Source organism: Drosophila simulans, chromosome 3R (assembly GCF_016746395.2).
Source record: "Drosophila simulans strain w501 chromosome 3R, Prin_Dsim_3.1, whole genome shotgun sequence".
Taxonomy (NCBI): domain Eukaryota; kingdom Metazoa; phylum Arthropoda; class Insecta; order Diptera; family Drosophilidae; genus Drosophila; species Drosophila simulans.
This window is the reverse complement of record NC_052523.2, coordinates 11892772-11914962: the sequence shown is the minus strand read 5'-3', so window position 1 is coordinate 11914962 and position 22191 is coordinate 11892772. Positions and strand designations below refer to the sequence as shown.

At 44.4% G+C, this 22191-nt stretch overlaps 6 protein-coding genes across 10 annotated transcripts; 4 read left to right on the top strand and 2 right to left on the bottom strand.

Moving 5' to 3' along the window:
- Window position 1: 1 nt before the first annotated feature.
- LOC6728111 (protein suppressor of hairy wing) lies at window positions 2-4193 on the bottom strand. The gene is made up of 7 exons (XM_016176739.3): window positions 4075-4193; window positions 2649-3521; window positions 2158-2585; window positions 1968-2100; window positions 1707-1897; window positions 1522-1646; window positions 2-1457 (listed from the first exon to the last, which is right to left on the bottom strand). Exons 2-7 carry the CDS (start codon window positions 3504-3506, stop codon window positions 361-363), a joined length of 2832 nt encoding a protein of 943 aa, XP_016034730.1. The 5' UTR covers window positions 3507-3521; window positions 4075-4193; the 3' UTR covers window positions 2-360.
- A 346-nt stretch (window positions 4194-4539) lies between these two features.
- On the top strand, window positions 4540-5463 carry LOC6728110 (DNA-directed RNA polymerase II subunit RPB9). Its single transcript, XM_016175296.3, has 2 exons — window positions 4540-4690; window positions 4753-5463. Exon 2 carries the CDS (start codon window positions 4758-4760, stop codon window positions 5145-5147), a length of 390 nt encoding a protein of 129 aa, XP_016034728.1. The 5' UTR covers window positions 4540-4690; window positions 4753-4757; the 3' UTR covers window positions 5148-5463.
- Window positions 5464-5613: 150 nt separating this feature from the next.
- Window positions 5614-9703, top strand: LOC6728109. The gene is made up of 8 exons (XM_002103424.4): window positions 5614-6468; window positions 7784-7897; window positions 7954-8202; window positions 8267-8615; window positions 8679-8940; window positions 9004-9121; window positions 9272-9428; window positions 9492-9703. The coding sequence occupies exons 1-8, from the start codon at window positions 6045-6047 to the stop codon at window positions 9622-9624; spliced, it is 1806 nt and encodes a 601-aa protein (XP_002103460.1). The 5' UTR covers window positions 5614-6044; the 3' UTR covers window positions 9625-9703.
- A 591-nt stretch (window positions 9704-10294) lies between these two features.
- Window positions 10295-11149, top strand: LOC6728108 (pro-corazonin). Its single transcript, XM_002103423.4, has 2 exons — window positions 10295-10598; window positions 10785-11149. The coding sequence occupies exons 1-2, from the start codon at window positions 10384-10386 to the stop codon at window positions 11032-11034; spliced, it is 465 nt and encodes a 154-aa protein (XP_002103459.1). The 5' UTR covers window positions 10295-10383; the 3' UTR covers window positions 11035-11149.
- A 381-nt stretch (window positions 11150-11530) lies between these two features.
- On the top strand, window positions 11531-15144 carry LOC6728107 (histone-lysine N-methyltransferase PR-Set7). 4 transcript variants are annotated; one of them, XM_039295542.2, is made up of 4 exons: window positions 11531-11740; window positions 11849-11909; window positions 12012-12400; window positions 12465-15144. In XM_039295542.2, exons 3-4 carry the CDS (start codon window positions 12145-12147, stop codon window positions 14276-14278), a joined length of 2070 nt encoding a protein of 689 aa, XP_039151476.1. In that variant the 5' UTR covers window positions 11531-11740; window positions 11849-11909; window positions 12012-12144; the 3' UTR covers window positions 14279-15144. The 4 variants fall into 4 exon arrangements, with proteins under 4 accessions (XP_039151476.1, XP_039151477.1, XP_016034725.1 ...); XM_039295543.2 differs by having other exon boundaries at window positions 11849-11946; XM_016175300.3 differs by lacking the exon at window positions 11849-11909.
- Window positions 15145-15696: 552 nt separating this feature from the next.
- LOC6728105 (homeobox protein 5) lies at window positions 15697-22183 on the bottom strand. 2 transcript variants are annotated; one of them, XM_039295537.1, is made up of 5 exons: window positions 21601-22183; window positions 20221-21542; window positions 20024-20162; window positions 19336-19713; window positions 15697-18768 (listed from the first exon to the last, which is right to left on the bottom strand). In XM_039295537.1, exons 1-5 carry the CDS (start codon window positions 21743-21745, stop codon window positions 17267-17269), a joined length of 3486 nt encoding a protein of 1161 aa, XP_039151471.1. In that variant the 5' UTR covers window positions 21746-22183; the 3' UTR covers window positions 15697-17266. The 2 variants fall into 2 exon arrangements, with proteins under 2 accessions (XP_039151471.1, XP_016034722.1); XM_016176737.2 differs by lacking the exon at window positions 19336-19713.
- Window positions 22184-22191: the final 8 nt, after the last annotated feature.

The following is a 22191-nucleotide window of genomic DNA, read 5'->3' as shown; positions in this document are numbered from 1 at the left end:
GTTCTATCGAAAATATTAAATTTGTATATTTTATATTCAATAAGAGTTCTATAAAAATAGCCATGCGTATATTGCTTGGTAACATCATTCAATTCAAAAATATATAAAATCTATATAATAATATCAAAATATCTTTGATATGTAATATGTTGGTTTTTGGGTGATTTGTCAATGCGCAAGATGTCTGAATATTTAAACGACAGACGGTAAGTTTCTGTTTTAAGGTCACTTGGTGTTTGTACCAAAACCAACGATCTTAAAAATACAATTTTTGTAAAAATCATCAACGATCTTAACTTTTCAATTCCTAAAATATAGTTTTCGTGCGGTAATTGTACGCATGCATCAAGAGCTGGAAAATCAAGCTTTCTCTTTTTCGACTACTGGTTTTTTCTTATTTTCTCGGAGTTTCTCCTCTGAGTTATCCTTATCCACAGCTTTCCCCATGATCTCCTTCTTTTCAGATTTGGCCGAAACTTCCTTCTTTTCCGGTTTCTCTTTGATATCATTTTTTTTAGTTTCGCCTGTGACCGACACCGATTCTTCATCATCTGAATGTGACTCATTGTCTTCATTGTCTTTGCCCAATCCACCTTCGTCCTGATCCTCATCTCCCAGTACATACTCGATCACATCGTCGATGGGGAAATTATTGAGCAGCGACTTGATGGAATCGTTGTGAATGACCACGGTAAAGAGCAGTTTGCAGTACTCTCGCATGCGGCTACCGTAGTCAAGCTCGGAGTAGTTTTCGCCACCTATGGTCAGGTCGTAGCCACAGTTCTCGATCACTTTGCAGAGCACCGTCTCCTCGGGCGCATTGGGCCAGCCGTATTTCTTTAGGATCGGTGGGTCCACTAGCATGTCAATAAGTTTACCCACATTCTCTTTGAGCTTTATGTCCTCCTCAGTTAGAATTTCGCCACTGAAGTCATCCTCGCTACACGATTCTTCCAGGTTATCGGCAATGGCAGCGGCCAGACTGGCGGCCAGGGATTTACGCTGCTCCTTCTTGACCACCGGGGAGACCTGCGCCTCCTCCTTCTTCGCCTCCGGCTTAACAGCAGCCTCATCCGTTAGCTGCTCTCCCTCAATGGCCCCGTCCAGGGGCAGAATTGTGTATGTTTCGTTTTCTAGGGTAATCGTCTGGGCCGCGCCATCGCCTTCGTCCACCAGGAATTCACGCACCACAACGCCATTGCCGTCCGTTTGGCTGGAAATTAACGAGCCCGCCGATGTGTTTAACGCCACTGGTACAACCTCCTCCGATTCGATGTCCTTCTTTGCACGCTTTGTATGCGGCTCAACGCCAAAAATGTCATCCGGATCGCATTCGTGGACGGTGCGTATGTGCCGTCGCAGGGTATCGCTGCTGTCAAAGTTCTTATCGCAAATGGCGCAATCCGTGCGTTCCATAATTTTGACGGACGAGCGCATTGATGCCCGCTGTTGTTTCGCTACAAAGGGTAGGATTAAATGGATTAAAGCCTTGATTATTGACAATTGTCAATTCCAACTTACGGCTGTGTTTTCCCTCGTCCATGTGCTCCTTGAGCAAGGCTGGAGTGCGGAAATTACGCTTGCACTCGGCGCAGGAGAAGACGGGTCGCTTAGTGCGAGAATGAGTCTTCACATGGCGCTCAAGTCTGCGAAATAATATTGCAATAAGTAAGTAGGGCTAACAAACAAGTTTTTTAATATCTTACTGTTTCTCTGTTTTGAATTTTTCGTCGCATTGCTCGCAGGGAAAGGGGCGAATGTGGGTTTTGGAATGGGTGCGCAGCTGGGTGGCCTGGATAAAACTCTTGCCACATTCATCACACTTGTGCGGGCGCTCTCCAGTGTGCCGTTTCATGTGTCGATTCAGCACTTCCTTCACGGCAAATGCTTGGTTGCACTTAAAGGAAAGAAGATACCTTATTGTTACAAAACGTAAAATGGAGAGTTACGGAAGTTTTAAGACTAACCACAGTGCAACTGTACGGTTTCTCGCCAGTGTGATAGCGTCGATGCTTTTTAAGAGCCACCAATGCAGAGAACTTCTTGTCGCACAGATCGCAGTCAAATGGTTTCTCACCCGTATGAGTGCGTATGTGGATGCTGTGGAAATTTACAAAGCATTACTTCATGTATGTTAAAATCAAGTAGCAAACCTACTTGAGCGTGGACAGGCTGTAGAAACAATTCTTGCACGTGTGGCACATGTACTCCGGCTTTTTAACCACCTGTGTGCCCAAATGCTGCTTCAAATGCGATCGCAGGTTGTCCAGGCGATAGAAGACGCGATCGCACACCTTGCAGCTCATGGTATCGGTCTCGTTCGATGAGCACGATGAGTACTTCTGGTGGCGCTTCAAGTGATACGAGCGGGTGAAGTCCTTGCCGCAGATCTTGCATGCATACGGCTTGCCACGTGACTTGTGCTGTTCCTCGTGGAGCGTCAACAAGGCCTCGCTGCGCAAATTGGCGTTGCAAATGGAGCAAGGAAAATCGCTGAACTCGGAGTGGGTGATGAAGATGTGGCGTTCGTAACTGGTCTGTGTCTTAAACGACTTGGGGCAATCGGGACAGTTAATGTGACCCAGCTAAAAAGTAAAAATATGCGTAAGTTTTGCTAACTCCTTTACGTATCAATCATTATGACTTACATGGAAGGTGTCGTAACTTTCGCTGCAACAGAAGCAGATGTCCTTCTTCTCCATCACTACGGCGTCCTTCTCGATCTTCTCTAGGTTCTTAAGCATGTCGGCTTTGCGCAAATGATACCCGCTGTCATAGCGACAGAACTCCAGATGCTTTTTCAGACTCTGAACGCGACGGAAGGTTTTGTAGCACTTGCCACACACATGCTCCACGATCTCCTTGATCTTTGTCTGGCCAGAGTTGCCCTTGCCTGAGGAGTCTTCACCGTCCTCATCCCCATCCTCACCTAGATCCTCGTCGTCCTCGGTGACAACGATCTCCTGGCCGTTGTTGCTTTCTATTCTGCCCGGAACTACTTCCTCATCATCTGCTAGAATAAAATCAATGGTGTCGTCTTCTTCGGTGACCACGGTAACCGTGGTGTCCGCCTTGGTATTTTCTGATTTCACAGCCTGAAGTACATAGTGCTCCATTTTCTTTTTTTTACTGGGAGACGCCTTGATCTTGGCAGTTTCCACGGCTGTCACGGTAGCACTGGGTGTCTTTTTCTCATTCAGTATCTTTACAGTGGAGGCAGCCGGAGCTGTGCTCTTGGTGGCTCCTCGTTTCTCAGTTTTCGGAGTGCCCAGAATTTCTTCATTGAGTATTTTGATGCGCGATCCAGCGACACTGCCACGCTTCTCCTGCTTGTTGGAGGGAGTTCTTGATGTGGTAGTAGTAGTGCTTGCCTCCGAATCCTCACCAGCTCCTACGTCATTCAAGAGCTTCATCCTGGTGGCGGGACGCTTATCCTTAGGCGGCGAAATGTTCTCCACACCCAGCAGCTTGCCCTTCTTTTCCTTGCCCTCCTTGGAGGCACTCATGTTGGTGATACCAGCCTGCAATTAAGATCGATTGGGTGATAATTCAGGATCAGGATCACCAGTGCCCGCTTTAGTCTACTTTTAGGCACGTGCTTTATTGAACATCACATTTTGCCAGCGTCACCAACACACGCCCAAAAGCAGCTAAGAAAAAATGGCGTCGCGCAGTTCGATCTTTGCGATCGATCGGCCTTGGTGTGAGCGAGACAACACTATCTGCGCCTGACGCACAGAAAACGCAACAAGTTTTCTTCTGAAATAAAATTGTATTTCAAAGGGGTAGCAAATAATTCTAATACACTCGCAAATCCATAGCATACTTTTCAAATATTTAATGCTATTTTGCACCGGCGAAGGATGTGGAGGATCGGTTTTAACCACTTATTTTGCTGATTAGAAGTGCACTTTTCTGCTCCGCAGCGAAAGAAAGTGGCTGCCATCGCCGATAACGAGCGTAAAATTATCAAGTCACTGGCTGAGTTATTTACTTCACAAACATGTCCTTATATCACGGGATGCGATCCTTAAAGGGTTTTGACCGCATTGCCGATAATAAATCACAATTTACCTAATTTTATGCTTTAAATTCCAACACGACAAGCGTTTGTGTATGAAAATTCAGTGTGACCGTCGGCTGTAGGTTGGAAAATACCATTTACTACAACAATCCGTGAAAAAATAATCTGAACATGCCGCCACAAAAAGTACAAGTAATTTCCTTGGCTTGGAATCTTCTGGCTTGTAAATTTGTAATAATTCCAACACATATTTAAAATATGTAGCCGGTGTCTAGCTTGATATTATATTTATATTTTATTGGATAACTTTTTAAGCATAAATTAATGATCAAAAAATAAAGCTGATATAGAACATTTTGCTATTTATTTATAATTGAAGACAATGGCCACCGCAGCCATTGCTCGGTTAGAAAATTATCAGGTTAAACATTGTATTGAAAACGTAATTTGTTAAAGTAAAATAAATGCATTTTAATATTTAATTTAAGTTGTATGTGGAAAAAATAAATAATAAAAATAAATTTATTTTTTAGGCAAATAATCAAAGTAACAGTGCTCACAAGGGTTAAAGGCTAGTATGTTAATGTGGTATATCTACCCCATCAACTTGGTATATTTAAGCCGCCTTGCCACGGTCACACTTTCGCCAATTGCAAAGATAAAAAGGTAAATAAAAGCAGCATTTGTTCTCAAATTGCAATTAAATAGTAATAATTGTAAACCAATAGCCGCCATGACGACTGCCTTTGATGCCGCTCACACGGAGGGACCGGGATTCGTCGGCATTCGGTTCTGCCAGGAGTGCAACAACATGCTGTACCCCAAGGAGGACAAGGAGAACAAGATTCTGCTGTACGCCTGCCGGAATTGCGATTACAAGCAGGAGGCGGACTCCAACTGCATCTACGTGAACAAAATTATGCACGAGATCGACGAGCTGACCCACATTGTGCCCGACGTGATCTCCGATCCCACGCTGCCGCGCACCGAAGACCACGCTTGTCCTAAGTGCTCCCATCGGGAGGCGGTCTTCTTCCAGGCGCAAACCCGTCGCGCCGAAGAGGAGATGCGACTGTACTACGTGTGCACCAACCAGAACTGCACCCACCGATGGACGGAGTAGAAACTGACGACCCATCCGCCTCTAATTGTAGCCCTAAGTAATCGAAGGCAATCGTACAATTGGAATTCCCCCATGGCTATGCCGCAAAAACATCCCACGTGCAGCTCCATTCTCGATTTCCGCCTAATGAAATAACATGCGCACTGAAAAAAATGCATGTGCTTTGAATCAGTTACAAGACCTTCGATTTGGTTTGTATAAATGTTTAAATAGCTCAGGCTTAAAAATAAATATATAAGTTCATTGCGACGAAACTTTTGTATCATCTAACTATATGTTGTCAAAACTATAATTAAACCTAATTTCAAAGATCAAATGTTTAAATGCAGTTGAGAAAACAACAAAAGTGTTCCGGGTTTATAATAAAGTTTAGCCGGTTAAGCTGCATTTTTAGGCAACATAAACTGGAAACCAGATTTCATAGTTATGAACTTAATCAAGTCAGTCCGCTTGTATTCAAATTTCTACTATCTATATTTTAATGTGTACTATAACTTTCAATGTGTGAATCGCAACGAATCTCGCCGAGGCATGTGCGAATTCCACAGTTCGCGGCCCGGTGACAATTCTTCACATTTATCATTGTTCTGCTCCAATCGAAGCTGACAACAAACAAACTAAATAAAAAAAAGAACCGAAAGCGACGAAGAAATGATTGAACAAGTTTCTTGTGCGTATCAAGCGACTGCCCATTTGAGTATATGAGTAGACCTGGCCTGGCTTGGCCCGATCCCCGGAATCGTCGCTTAGTTTAGTCTGAGCTTAGAACTTGGCGCGACGTGTTGATCAAATCGCTTAAAATGTGCTAGAGCAACCAGCAGCGCCAGAGACGAATCGAATCGAATAAAATCGTATAAAAAATAAGAGTTTTGAGGAATTCAGTAAGTGCTATAAAAAATGGCAAAGCCAAGGTCGTCGGCGGATGCGGCTGGAAATGGCAATGGAGCAGTGGATGCAGAGGCCAAGCTCAACTATTTCCAGAAACTATGGCGCTATCGCCACTATCTGGTCATCGAGCCCTTCTTCTTTTTCTACTTCATGGCCTCCGTGTTCAATGCGGTGGCCATGCAGAATTTCCCACTGGACAAGGCGTGTCGCGTGAATCTGGGCTACAACAAGCTCGTCTGCGACACGATGCTGGACAAATCGGAGCTGGGCATCGAGTGCGATGACTTCGACTTCGAGAACACCACACAGGGCGCCACGCCGGATCTCGCTGGCCTGGTCATCGGAGCCACTGGCTTTAACTACACCGTGTGCAAGGCGGAACTGGAGGCACAGATCCTGGCGGCAGATGTCTCCGGGAAACGAGCTCCCATGGGTGAGCAGGCGAACATACACATATATCATACACATAACACGAGTCGTTCATTAAGTATACGCCGTTTTGGTTTCGGTTTTGGGTTTGGCATTAGCATTGCTTATATTTCAGGTTTGTGTTTAAATTAAATTCGAATTCTTTTCACATCTCGACTCCTCTGCATTTTAAATTTCCCCTGCCCCTCGCATGGGTTAGGTACACCGGAAAAATAATAGTATTATTAAGTGATAATGGGACCATAAAGACTTTGAGATACTTTACACAAGCATTTAGATTGTTATGGATTATGGATGGATGAATATCTTAGAGAACTTTCTTTAAATTTAAATGGAATACCTATTTTCTTCGAGTGCACATTTTTTTGTTAAGGAATCCGTGTCTTTTGATGGATGTCGTCGGAAATTAGCGGTTATCCGAACATCTAATTACCTTCTTTAATCGATTCGCTCATGAGTTCTCCTTCGCCTTCTGTCTTCCGATGGTGCTAACAAAAATTCCCCCATTCTATCGCTTTTGCTGGGTGATTAATTTGGAGCCGCTTCCAAAGGCCTCAGCCTAGTGGATACCTCGTAATCGTAATCGCAATCGCTCCAAACCTGTTCCTTACATCGTTGAGCCGAGTGACTTTCGTGGGTTCACTGCCATTGTCAATGGCTTTTCGTTTGAGCCATAGATAATAGCTTATATTCCCAATTTAGAATAAACGCCATCCGAAAATGTCATTTGCATAGAGCTGCGCGGAATTCCGGTTATGTGCGCCAGAGGAGATCTTCTTCTTGTTTAATAACTCAAACAAACGGCAGGTTCATTAAGATGCATTGCATCAGAGATCGATAATTGAGGCTTTATGATTAAAATGTCGTGTCATAGACTCAATGGTGAAAAAGTTTAGTATACATACGTATCAAAGGCATTCGTTGTTTTATATCGGTTTAATTCCACGGTGATAACTAGTTTCAATAAAATTCAAGCCAGAAATTTAAATCATCTTCAATACTTGATGCCATTTTGGAATTTGGCATAAAAACAATAGATTTTAAATCGGAGTTTTAATTTTAATTGAGCAATAAGCACACTAAATTCTCATAGTAAAAATAAGTAAGTACTTCTAATTACATTTTTTGTTAGCAAACTTTTTAACTTGACAATGAAAATCTATCAAATTAACAGTAGAATATAGTGACTTAAATTGATAAGCTAAAATGTTACTAAACAGCTTATTTTCAAGAACGAGTTATTTTGGTACCAGTTCTTAATGCCAAGCAAAATTAGCATTACTAAGCAAAATAATGTTAAATCATTTTGTTTTTTGCAGCTGCCATTTTCCCGCTGATTGTCTTACTTTTTGCTGGAGGATGGGCAGATCGGTACAACAAACGAAAGCCCTGCATGATAATGCCAATTATCGGAGAGGCATTATCTTTCACATGTAAGTAGCTAAATTAACAAAAAACTAAATATAATTTAAAAACACTTAAATCTTAGGCCAGATTATCTCATCGATTTTCTTCGAATCGCTGCCCATGGAGTTTGGCGCCTACTGTGAGGCGATAGTTCCAGCTCTGTTCGGAGGATTAACCTTCTGTCTGATGGCAATCTATAGCTACATCACCATAGCCACGCCGGAGGAGGATCGTGTGTTCCGTTTCGGCATCTTTGCCATGTTCGTCACTGGAGTTCCGTTTATAGGACAACCGATTAGTGGAGTTCTCTTCACAACTTTGGGCTACACATGTTAGTTAAACTAGTTTGTTAAAAAATAATTTATTATATTTATGAGATGTATTCCTTTTGCCAGGGTCCTTTGCCTCCGCCATTGCCTTCCAGCTGATTGCGATATTTTACATAATTTTCTTCATAAAAGAGGTGAAGACCACGCCCACCACCAGCACCACTGCGAATGAGCCACCACCACTGCCCACCACCCTGCCGCCCAAGCAGCAGGGAGCCGACAATATGGCCTACGAGACCACCAATTTGGAGGAGCTGCAGGGCAACAAGAACGTCAACTTCCAGCTAACGCCGCAGATGGAGCCAAAAGTGGAGGTGGTGCCGCCAAAGCGCTCGCTCTTGAAGGAACTCTTCGATCCCACCCTGGTGCTGGACTGCATCCGTTTTCCGCTGATCAAGCGACCCAACAACGGCAGGTGAGCCAGCCACAAGGAGTCCCTACCGCATGGGTTACCACTCAAGTTGTCCTATGTTTTCAGAATGCTGCTGATCCTGCTGTTGTGTGCCTACTTCCTGACCGTGGGCCCCACTTCCGGTGAGAACGACTATTGGTATCGCTTCACGCTGAAGAAGCTCGCCTGGAACGGCAACGACTTCAGTATCTACCTCACCCTGTCCAGTGGCGCTGCACTGGTGGGCACCTTCATTGGCACTGCCATTTTGAGCAAGCTACTCAAGGTCTCCGACTCCATGATTGGCATGCTCTCCGCCTTGTCCATTGTCTGCTCCCGAGTTCTTTTCGTAAGTTTTTAGATTCGCTTTGGATTTGAGTGGTATATATGCATAGTTTTTGAATTCCTGCAGGCCTTCTCCAGCAGCACTGCCTCGTTTTACGTGGCTGGTGTGGTGGACATGTTCGTCAGTCTGCGAGTGATTGCCATCAAGACCATCGGTTCGAGCATTGTGGCTGGCGATGAGCTGAGTAAGTTTATAAGTTTATAGTCTCGACTATAAGATACCTATTAATCAAAGTGCGCGAGAGAGATACATATTCAGAATGCTTTGAAATGCTAGGAAATTTAAGGCGTATTATATTTTTTTGAATAAATATTAAAAACTTAATAATTTTCAGGCAAAATGTACTCCATCTTTGGCATCAGTGAGCCAATTGCCCAATTCATTTTCCCGCCAATCTTCAGTGAGATTTACAAGAGCACGGTGGATTCCTTCCCAGGTGCCATTTGGCTCTTCGGCGAAATCTTCTACATACCCAATGTCTTGGTCTTCGTGTAAGTTACTTAAGAATTTCATAAGTTAACTATAAATTTATTAATTATTTTGTTTAATTCTAGTGTGTGCTACTTCCTGCTGCGACGTCGAAAGGCCAACGAGGAGAAGAGCGTAGTGGAAATGGAGCAGAATGGTGGAGCAAATGGTGGCAATCGGGCAAACGTGGTGCCCGATAGCGAAATAACTAGTCTGTAACGTACTTATTGCCAGTCCGTGTTATATATATTTTTATATTTATAATATAAATTGTATATTTTTGTATATTTATAGACAATTTGTATAGCATTTTATATTCCCAGCGATTTGATCTTTAACTTTCGTTTGCTGAAAGTGTGCGTTTAAAGTTATTAAACATATTAAAAACAGTTGTAACTATATAACTTAATTAAAGCCTTTAGCTTTGCCCTGGAAAATGCTATTTTTGGCCGAGCTCGTCTGCAAATCCACTTACCTGAGGTCATCCAAGTCTAATTTGTACATTTTACTCCCTTTTGTAGTGGGAAGAAAATTACTTTTTCGGCTCAAGCATTTTATTTTAAGCCTTTTGCCTTTTGCCACCCACTTTCTGATTTTGCCCGGGAAAAGTGGTAGTTTTCCAATCAGCAAATGCATTCAGTTTGAGCAGCCAGCTGTCGTTGGCACAAGGGGCGGTAGCGGGAGCTGGAGGCGTGGCCACATGTGGGCGCTAACTGCCAAGTTGAAACAATTGGGTGCTAATAATCCCCGGTTAATCTGGGTAAGTGTGTGTTTCTGGAGGGCATTGAAGCAAGGATTCTGGCGGAAAACGCAGACACATCACGCATCCTTTGGCAACCATCCTTTACGGCTATCCAACATCGATATAAAAGCCCATCGAGGAGCATCAATAGTTCAGACGCAGTTGTGATTCGAACGCGAAAGGAACCAGCCGAGATTACCGAGTGTCCTGCAAACAGGACTCACTTCTGCCGAAACATGTTGCGCCTCCTGCTGCTGCCCCTCTTCCTCTTCACGCTGTCCATGTGCATGGGCCAGACCTTTCAGTACTCCCGCGGATGGACCAACGGCAAGAGGTCCTTCAACGCCGCTTCACCACTCCTGGCCAACGGCCACCTCCATCGGGGCAGCGAGCTGGGACTCACGGATCTCTACGACCTGCAGGATTGGAGCAGCGATCGCAGGCTGGAGCGGTAAGTTTAATCGAAATATTAACAGAAATATACAACTCTATTTTTTTAAATACATAAAGAATAAAAGAACCCAACAATATTCCATTAGATACATATTATAATCATTTATCTTTATATTATAATTGCCCTGCTTATTTTCTTGTTTTTATGTATTAAATTAATAATATTTTAAAATTTACCCTCCAGCTGTCTGTCGCAGCTTCAACGTTCTCTGATTGCCAGAAACTGTGTCCCGGGTTCGGACTTCAATGCCAACCGAGTAGATCCGGATCCCGAGAACAGCGTCCATCCCAGACTGAGCAACATTAATGGCGAGAACGTGTTGTACTCCAGTGCCAACATCCCCAACAGACATCGCCAGTCGAATGAACTCCTAGAGGAGCTGAGTGCCGCTGGAGGAGCTTCCGCCGAACCCAATGTGTTTGGAAAACATTAGCCACGATACATTCGATGTGAAACCTATTGTTAAACTAGCAAAAAATGCTACAAAAATGTAAAAAAAAATTGTTGTAAACGATAAATAAAACACTCGATTTTTATGAACTACTTAACTCTCTTATTTTAATATCCGAGAAAAGTATTTTAGATATTTGCATAGCACAATGAAAAATTGTATTTATTTGTACTATAATAGTATAATTGATAGAGTTGTTTCGAATTTTTTAAAATATTTATTTATGTCATATATTTCACATGAGGTCTTCATTAGAATTTATAACAAAAGGGGCTCGAAAAGTGCATGTAAATCGAAAACGTTCTTATTTTTCAATAGTACCATTAAGATAGAAATAATTCATAACTAGTACTTCTTAAATCAATTGACTTACAATGAAATTACAAAATAACACATAATTTTCAAATAATTTGAAACTTAAAAACAATTAAGTACTTTCCAGTACTGCCTTAAAACATGCTGAAAATATACCGAATTCGGTATTAACAAAATGAGGCTGCATACACTAGAGGTGAAAGCAGATGCGCTATCTGGTAACACTAACCGACGCAAAAAGAAAGAACCAAAAAAAGTTTGCGGAAAAGTGCAACAATTAATTTCCCCCGCCATTGAAATGCTGCCATGCATAAAGTCGATCGCATCCGTTTAAAAATGCGCTGCTGCGTATGACGACAGTTTTCCGAGCGAGGTGCATTGCGGGGACTCACATTATTTTCCCTCTTTTTTTTCCCTTCTTTTGGTCTTCTTCCTCTTTCGCTCGCTTCGCACAACAACAATAACGACTACGTTTTTTCAGTGGCGAAAACTGTACGCAAGAGGGGCGAGTAGAGGAGAAAAGTGCAAGGCAGAGAGCGAGAGTAAGAGAGGCAGAAAAGGAGGAAAAAAAACACACATGTAATGTGCAATTGTTTTATGAGTTCTACGTTAATTTTGTTGTTTGTTTTTTCGGTTGCCCTCAGGTAATTGCAGTTTGGTTTTTCCGCGTGTGCGTGTGAGAGGTAAAACGCGTGTCCAGAAAAAAACGCGCCAACGCCAAAAAAAACCAAGTAACTACCGCCCACCCAGCGATCACGCGCCCCCAACCCATTTTAAATGATAATGGTGCGAAGACGACAACGGCCCGCCAAGGAAGCCACATCCTCATCCTCTGGTGGAGCCTCCTCGGGATCGGGAATTCCTGTTGACCAAGCACTGCCACTGAATGTGGCGGGAAATCTGCTGGAGGATCAGTATTTTGCCAGCCCCAAGCGGAAAGACTGCCGTTTGATGAAGGTCACTCAAAATGGCCAACTGCCGGAAGCCACAATGATGGCCCACAACAAAGACAACAAAGCGGGTCGCACAATAGGTGAGTGCGCATTTTTTAGGTTAGCTGTGGTGGCTAAAATACCCATTGTTTGTCATTTTTCAAGGAGTTCCCTTGGCCACGCGCTCACAAACTCGCACCATTGAGAATTTCTTCAAAGCCAATGCTGCCGCTAAGGATTCCCAAAAGACAATACACACAGAGGAGCAGTTGGATCTAGGAGATCAGGAACTGAAACTGGACGATGAAGAGCTAAATGGACAGATAAAACTCGATGACGAGGTGCTAAAGCTGGCAGACGAGCAGATAAATGAAAACCTTCCCTTTGCCGACGACGTAGATGCCAAGGCAGAACAAAAGCTTATGGATGAGGAACTGCAGCAGGTGGTGGAGGAACTGCTATTCGATGGCAGTTCCAGAGCGTCCTCCAATTCGCCCTGTTATCAGCATGACATGGATGTCATGCAGGAGATCCAGCAGATCCCAGAAATTCCACACATCAAAAAGGTCACAGAGCCGCTCGAGGGACTGGGCTCTCTGGCCGACTTCCAGACACATCGCTCTGCTCTGAGGGACAGCCATAGTTCCACGCACAGCAGCAGCACCGACAACATCTTCCTGCAGGAGCCGGTACTGACCCTGGACATTGATCGCACGCCCACGAAAGCCTCCAGCATAAAGATCAATCGGAGTTTCGAACTGGCCGGAGCCGTATTCTCATCACCTCCGTCGGTGCTAAACGCCTGCCTCAATGGGCGCTTCAATCAAATAGTAAGCCTGAATGGACAAAAGGAGGCGCTGGATTTGCCGCACTTCGATTTGGATCAACATGACAGTAGTTCCTGCGACAGCGGAGTAGCCTGTGGACTCACTGCCAATACAGAATCGCCAGCGGTGCAACCCCGACGCAGAAAACCAGCCACACCGCATCGCATCCTCTGCCCCTCGCCAATCAAAACTGCTTTGAAGGTAACTGGAGGAATTTGCAAGGTCGGATCCGCAGATCAATTGTCGCCGCGCAAGTCTCCCCGAAAACTGCCGGCCACAACAGCAGCGGTGGCAGCCTGCAAGTCGCGCCGAAGACTGAACCAGCCAAAGCCACAAGCGCCTTACCAGCCACAGCTACAGAAACCACCGCCACAACAGCAGCAGCAGGATGATATCGTCGTGGTGCTAGACGACGACGATGATGAAGGAGAGGACGAGGACGACGTTCGAGCTCTGATCAAGGCTGCTGAGGAGCGCGAAAACCAGAACAAAGCACCAGCCACAGCGAACAGCAACAAAGCTGGCATGAAAACGATGCTCAAGCCTGCGCCCGTGAAATCAAAGACCAAAAGCAAGGGGCCAACGAAGGGACAACCGCCGCTGCCTTTGGCTGCCACCAACGGCAATCGTGAGATGACCGACTTCTTCCCGGTGCGAAGGAGTGTGCGCAAGACTAAGACGGCCGTCAAGGAGGAATGGATGCGGGGCTTGGAGCAAGCAGTGCTGGAAGAGCGCTGCGAGGGTCTCCAAGTACGCCACTTCATGGGCAAGGGAAGAGGCGTAGTCGCCGATCGACCCTTCAAACGCAACGAGTTTGTGGTTGAGTATGTGGGAGATCTCATCTCTATAGGCGAGGCCGCGGAAAGGGAGAAACGCTATGCGTTGGACGAGAATGCTGGGTGCTATATGTACTACTTCAAGCACAAGACCCAGCAGTACTGCATCGATGCAACCGTGGACACCGGCAAGCTGGGGCGCCTCATCAATCACTCGCGGGCTGGTAACCTAATGACCAAAGTAGTACTTATCAAACAGCGGCCGCATCTCGTACTCCTGGCCAAGGACGACATCGAGCCGGGCGAGGAACTGACCTACGACTACGGGGACCGATCAAAGGAGTCACTATTGCACCATCCCTGGTTGGCCTTCTGAGGAAGAGCATTCCAGGAGCTCGCGAAAGGGGATGCGGTACAGCCTTAAAACGAAGACTATTTACCATGTTCAGGGCAGAGAATCTTTAAAATATTAAGACCTGGGGCTAAACTGGTTTTTGGCCCGAGGGAATCTTTCTTAGCTTTTATACGTAGATTGCCTTGCCTTGAACCACTGCAAAATTGTTTTCAGACCTGTTTCCGTGTGATAAGTTGCCGGAATTTGCTTCATTTACAATGTTTCATTAAGCAAAATTATATCAATATTGCAAGCACTTATATTTTTGGTAAGACCAATTCAATCATTACGAATTCCGGCAACTAGGATCAGAATGGAGATAGGGGTATTTGACACCGGTTCTGGGCAGCCCCGAGCTTAGATCTTATTATTTGAGGAAAAGTATATAAACTGTTAGTTCAAAATATCATAACGGATAGCGATACCCACACGCCCCACACCCAAGGGTGGTTCCAGCTAGGGACGAAAAGTAATCAATGTAAATTCTAACAAGTTTGCCTCCGAAATAGGTCTAATGTCAATTTCGGTCTTCGGCGTTACCAAAATAAGTTACAAATGAAGTTAATATTTCCCTTTGGGTCAGTGAAATAATCGAAATTACCAATTAAGAACAAATTTATCAAAAAGACCTAGACTATAAAGATTGTAAATTGATATTAGACCCATGATCCCCAAAGCAAAATGCCTTTAAATTGTACGATTACGATTCAACCCCTATAAGACTCTTTACCGAAAGATCGAACTACCCGTAACCCCCTCCACCCCCCAAAAACTCATGAGCATCTTTTTGGATTTGTTAGCGTTTCATTATGTTTAGAGCAAGGCTAAAGTTAAGGAGAGATAATAATGATAATAATAAAAACAACGCGCTTAAGCATTAAGGCATCTTAAGATAATTGAATGAAATCGAAAAACTGTTGACCATTTGAAAAGAGATGATGATGTTGATGAAGCCACGCATTCGCATTGACAAAAATCGATCGTACACTATTTATATAGATATTTATATTAGATACATGTGTAATTTCTAACTATTACGTACTATTTACTGCCATAGAGCTATACACTCCCTCGCACCTGCCCCAAAAAACCCCTAGGAACTGACACTACTGAATCGTTGATTTAACCCATTGACACACTCATTAATTCTCGAGGCTTCTCCAGGAGAGTAGTAGTGGCCTGCTGGACACCTAGTGCTTCGACTTACTGATAATCTCTCTACTTACACGCAGGTTTCAATCACACACGCATGCATAGACTCAAGCACTTAAATGATAAATCGCCCCGCCCCCGCCCCCAAAGATCCGGCATCGTTAGTTAATCGACTTAGTTCAAATTTGTGTTGTCCCATTTTAACCAGATTTATGTATTTTAAATGAATGCTCCAATATATTGAAGGATTTTGTTTTTCAAATAGGTTTATTTTAATCAGCGCATATCTTTTAATTATACAATATGGTAAATATATTTTAATACGTTCTAGTACATAGGTAATTCATTTATTTAAACCAAGCAGCAACCATCTATAATCATGTTCTTGTTTTTACCTTTTTTTTCATTGACTTGGCAAAATGAAACAAAACAAATTGAAATCTATTTGTAATTTACATTTAAGCCTAAAAAACATATGATTACATCAAACACTTAGTTTTAGTCGATAATTGTTTATAATTTTCAGACACACACACGCAACACACAGACACATTCAACTTAAAGTGCGTAACATAAAGTAAAATAAATAAATGAAAACACATTAACACGAACAAAACAATAATCAAGAACTGGAGCGGATTGGGTTTCGTTTTCCAGCGATTTCCTGGAGATCATCATGGCAGCCAGTCACACTCATTCACACTTGGAATGCACGGGAGTTCTTCTATCAACTAACAAATCCTATTTCATATACAACGTTAACTATGTTTGCTTGGTTAGTTCGCTTTCCTGTCGCTTGTTAAGTACACAATATAGAAAAAATTCGCATCAGGCGGGTTGGGTTTTCATCCATGTGGTGGTGGTGGCCCGCAATCGCATTGGAGTATTTGTTATGGATATACAAAAAGGGAAGTTCGCCAGTGGAATGCATTTGTAGGCTTTGCTGCGGATTAATTCCTCAGATAGGCGGAGTACTCCGATTTAGGGTGCTTACTTTGGGTTGATTAAAGCTAAAATCATCATGGAACTAATAGTTTTACATTTTTACAAGTAATTCCGAATTTCTCTTCACTTGGGATACTTCCGAAATCCTTGTTTTTAATTTGTATCTTTTGTTTTGGTCATCTATGATGAGTCCTTATGTTGTTATATTGATATGACCGCATAGAGATATTGCATGCTAACAGATGCATAAGCTTAAATCTTAAAATCTCGCAGAATTTCAGAAATATCCCTTAAGTACATAATTTCACTGGGCTTTAAAGCAAATCTTTACAATTCTTCTGGAATTTTGATACCAATTAAAAAATTAAATTTACAGTTATAAAAGTATATGGAATCATTTAATTAATATTAGATAAAAACAAAGAATTTTCCAAGCATACTAACATTTTTTTCGCTCTACAAAATATTCTTTTTGAAAACTACGATTTCTTTTCGTCAAATTAAGTACAACATAAATTTAGAATCAAACTATTGCACAAAATGGTTACTTTTTCGTTTCGTTCTAAATCCTGATTTTTACGCCTAAGACTACAACATGCATGCACAACAACAACAACAATTATGCCAACGACAAGGTTAACAACAACGACAACAACATGGAACACAGCTTGCCTCAAAACTACAATGTGTGACGGTTCGGATTATGGTAAATATCAGACGGATTCATAATACTGACTGGCTCCCCAGTGGCGCGAACGATCCTTTCGCCTATGTGAGGATGGTGGCCTCGCCGCCACCCAGTGGTCGTGGAGCGCCCACATGCGGACGCTGCTGCTGTTGGAGCCGCCCACTGCCCACCCTCAGCTTCTTGTGTCATTTCTTGCCACCGAAACTGGGTTTCGGAAGCGCACCCATGAACGCACCAGCATTTGTGGGCAAGGCCGGTGCAACGAAGCTGAGATCGGGGATCAGGGAGATGCGCGGGGCCACCTTGGCGTTGCCAATTTGGAACTGCTGTCGCTGATGCTGCTGCTGGTAGGTGGCACCCACACCCAATCCTCCAGAGACGGGTGCAGTCGAGAAGTCGTGCATGATGTGTATTTGCTGTGGAATGGCTGGCACATTGTTGTTATTGCTGCTGGTGCTGCCCTTGGGCACTAGATTGCTATGAGGCTGTTGCTGCAGCTGCTGCTGCGCCTGGTACAAACTCAAGGGATTGTTGTAGAAATTAGCGCTCTGCCAGGCACCGGAATTGAATTGTGGAGCCGGTCGTGCCGGCGGAGTACTGCTCACAAAATCCGACCAATCATCTTCTTTGGGTGCAGCTGGTTTCCTAGTGTTGCTGTTGACTACATTATTGTTGTTAGCGATTGCGTTTTGCTGATGATGCGGTTGCTGTTGGGTGACTGGCACAGAGACAAAGTCCGACCATTCATCGTCTTCTTGAGGTTGAGGCTGAGCTGGCGTGGAAGGAGCTGGTTTCTTTGCCACCGAAGCGCTTATGGTGAGCGGTTTGGCCTGCGAGGAGAACAACTCCTCTATCCTGGCCATTTCCTCGGCATTTATGCTGGACAGGGCATTGTCGCCCCATTCAATAGTTGCAGCTGGCTTCTTTGCCAGTGGAATGGCTTGGGGCAGCAGAATTGCCGGACTAAGGATCATCTGTTCGCCAAAAGTGGGCGTATCAATGCGAGACCTTGGCGCCGGCATAGATTGAAAATCACTAAAGTCATCATCTTCCGTCGTCTGTGGTGGCAACTGAAAACTGCTGGCAGCTCCATTGCCACTCAGTTTGCTGGGCGAGTCCAGACCAAATGGGGGTTTGTACTCCACATCGCGATACTCCTTCTTCACCACCGTCTCATCGATGATAATGCCCGTCGCAGCCATCTCGTAGTCGAAATCAATGGGCGCCAGTGTAGTGGTCTTGGCCACCGCCGTATCCGATTTGGAGGGTGTATAGATGTGGGTCTCCTTCAGCGGCACCGAATAGCTGGCCATCGTGCTGCCCACGACCTCCTCCTGAGCTGGCGGTGCGACCGGAGGAGTGGTCCTCAAATCAAACTGCTCCGGCTCCGGCCGCTGCTGATGCAGCTGCTCACCGCCGTTGAGTTTGTGGGCAGGGCTGTCTGCTGATAGAGCAGTCGGTAGCGTCGCTGCTGCTGCAGCAACAGCTGCTGCTGATGCCGCTGCTGTGGATTCAATATGGTTCGATTCGGGGCTGGGGACTGCTGTTGGCTGGTGGCTATGACTCGGTCGCTCTTCGCCGTCGGAATTGCTGCCGGAACCGGTGCCGGAGGAGGAGCCTTCCCCATGAGACGGGCCAGTCCGCGTTTCAGTTTGGCTCGCCGTTGTTGCGGGGGCGTTTTCCAATCCTGTGCGAAGGAAAGAAAATAATTACTCGGCTGTCATAATGAAAACTATGATAAATACAAAGATAATTAATTAGTTCTTAGGCTATAATCATCTGTTATGTTGCAGATAACTAAATAAACCAGTGTGCTTAAGAAAGATATGGAATAATTTGTTTACTAATGTCATTAAAGTCTTGCATTTATCATTTTATTTTATAGAATCAAAGAAATCAGAAAATGGCTACATTTCAAGCATTACTTTTAGTTACCAGATTTAGCAACACATCAGATGATGGCTTAGTTTAGAGACAATATTTAGGTATTAGTATGAACTGTATCTAGCTAAGTAAAATGTGAAAATGAAGGGAACTCTTGGGCGGGCTTGAACTACTTGTGCTAGAACTGAGCTGGCTGAGATTGGATGCGTTGTGCCAAAGTAACAAGAACTGGGGGAACTGTGGATCGGTAGGACGGTACGGGTAGATAGAGATAGAGCTGAGAAGTATATAGAGAATCGAAACTGAACTGAACGAACCGAAAAGAGTGGAGATTCAACTACAACACACGCACAGAGCCAACGAAACTTACTAAAATCCAGCAAGGCGTCGTGAGCAGTGAGGTTAGTGTTAATTGTTATTGTCATTGTTGCAGTATTTTTTGCATGATTGTTGTTTAGATTGTTGGGATTGTTATTATCGTTATTATTGTTGTTGCAGATGGTGGCAAAATGTGTGAGAGGTGGAGAGTGGTGCAAATCGATTGTCAAATTGTGATCGTTATGGGTCATCAAATCCATCACAGGTGGCAAACAATCCAGTTGATCAACGGGTGCAGCAACGTCGTTATCACCATTATCGTTGTTGTTATTGGTGTGGGAGTTAGAGGTAACAAGATTTATTTTATCAGCATTAGCCACCACCGTTAGTTGGTCTAGTTGTTCCAATTGTAATGTCTGTACATGTGATTCTAAATACAATTTATCGTAAGGATAAACTTTTTGATTGTTTGTTGAGATAGTTAGAAGTAATGTGGTCACAAGGAAAAACAAGGCAAACGAAAACCAATAAGAATATATAGAAAGGAGCAGCCAATCGAACGGCAGGCCAATCCGGGAAGCGTGTGTCAATAGGATCGGGAAATAGGCAACGAAAAGCGTTTGAAAGTAAAGCGAGCGTTAGGCGATAGGGTGGCAATTTCTCGATTTACGAAACTTGTGTAGCGGTTAATTTGCGGCAACTAAGTGGAGCAATCTCGCAGAGACTCTAAAGACACTCACCCTGGTAGCTGGTGGGATTGGAGATGGGCTCCAGGCTGCTTGCGGCGCCGGTTGATTGAGGTTTCAGCGGCTTCAGTGGATCGAAGCTCAGGTTGGCAGCAAAACGTGGCATCGATGAGTTCCACTTGTCGCCGAACAGCTGGAAGTTTATGAATTTTAGTTATTTTAAATACATTTTGAAGGCTTCTCTAACTTACTATATTCCTTGAATCGATGCCCAGCGATCGAACGAGGGCGTGTCTCATTTCCGAGCTGCTCCATTGGTAATCGAGGGCTTGGGCATGCTCTATGGCCCCAAAGTTGAATCGCTGGCACTGCGCCAAAGGCCTGCGATTGTCCATACTTTTGCTGTCCAGCTCCTTTGGCTGCGGAAACATCATTTCAAGGACTGGCTTAACCCTTTCATCTATGCTCAGGTGGACAGCAGCTGGCGGCGGTGGCGGAGGTACAGAAACAGGAGCCACTACGGGCTCCGCGAAGTCGCCAAAATCATCGTCGTCTTCGCTTTGACCGTGGTTTCCATTCGCAGGAGTGGCAAACTCCTGAAAATCATCGAAGCCATCATCGGGCTCTGCAGGAGGTAACTTAGAGGATTCTTCTGTGGTAGGAGCCGTCTTAACCTCTAGAGGTTGAGATTCCGTTCGGGAATTGATTGCTAAGGAAGGTGTCTCAAAGGCAGACGTTGGATTCTCCTTGATTTCTAGTTGTGGTTCTGCCGCTGAGAAATCCGCAAAGTCACCAAAGTCATCATCATCTTCTGGCTCTTGCATTTCGGGAACAATTTCTTTGTGTACTAAGTCTTTTGGCGTCGCTTCAAAGTTTGTAAATGAAAATGTATCACTATTTGCTGGTTCACCCCATTCGTGAGGGGATTCCTCCAGATTTGGAGGACTTGATAAGCCATGGATTTGATTTTCCAAAGGCTTTTCTAAGGTATTTGAACTTTCCTCCTGGGCTTCAAGACTTCTAAAGCTTTCTTCTGGCTGGGAGGTATTCTCTACGTTTTCCCCTTTCCCTGTATCCACATTCTCCTCCGAAAAGCCTTCTCCATTTGGTAGGGTTGGAGTGGCCAAAACCTCTATGGCAAAGAAATCCACAGCTCCCTCGCGTATAAATAGTTCTTTGGGCTTCTTTGGCGAGCACTCCTCGTCGCTGTCATCGGACACATCCTCCAGCGTGACTTGGTGGCTGAGGACATGGGCTTTGGTTGTTTGCATAGCCGGCGGAGCAACTGCACTAGTCTCCGCAACCGGTGAGAGTGTGGAGGCGGCAGAAACGCTTTCCGTGGAATAGAGACTTAGACTGTCCAACTTAAGGGAGGGCACCTGCTCCTCCAGTTCCTCATCATCCAGTTCCAAGCTCAACGGAGGCGGCGTCGGCGGTGCTGTTTCCTCGAAAACATCGTAATCCATCGTCTGTTTCACTTGGTAATTAAATGCCTCGGCGGTTTGTTTGTCTTCCAGCAAATCGGGTGGCTTTTCTCGAAATTCCTCCACGGGATCTGGTGGTGGAGGGGGTTCTAAAAAGCGAGTATAAAGTTAGTATCAGTTTGGTATTCGATAAATATCTAAGCTTGCCTTTCGAGCTGCTGACTAAGCCAAAATTTGAGTATTCGTCACCCTCGTCCAAATGGATGGTGGATTGTAAACCGGAATCGTCGTCTTCCTCCCCAAAATCGATGGGCGGGGGGGTGCTGCAGAGCAGCGGGGGTACATTCACCATAATGCCAGCTGCAAAATTCAGTAAAAGGATCCCCTAAAATTCACTTCCTGCTTCAAGAAGAACAACAAAAACGCTGGGAACGGTTCGATCTTCTATCCCTCTCGCTCCGCTTTATCACTGTGTGTGTGGTGTGTATGTGTGACGCAGGTGTGGAGGGCCTGCGATTGTGTGTGTGTGTTAGCCACTCAAGGTCTGTGTTGGAATTTTCTTGTTTGCATTTAACACGCGTCAATTTTCATTTGTCCCAGTATTTTGCCTAATTGTCGCCTTATTGGTGGCTCTAAAATCTGATTTGCCGAATTTGCAAGTCGCGTTTTAGCTGCAATTAGCCATGTTTTCCAGAAAACAATACTTTTTCCTCTGCCCACAGTGTGAACGTTTAACTTTTGGCCAACCGACAGTGCTGAAAAACGTTGCGCAACTTTGATAACATACAAAATTTGAAT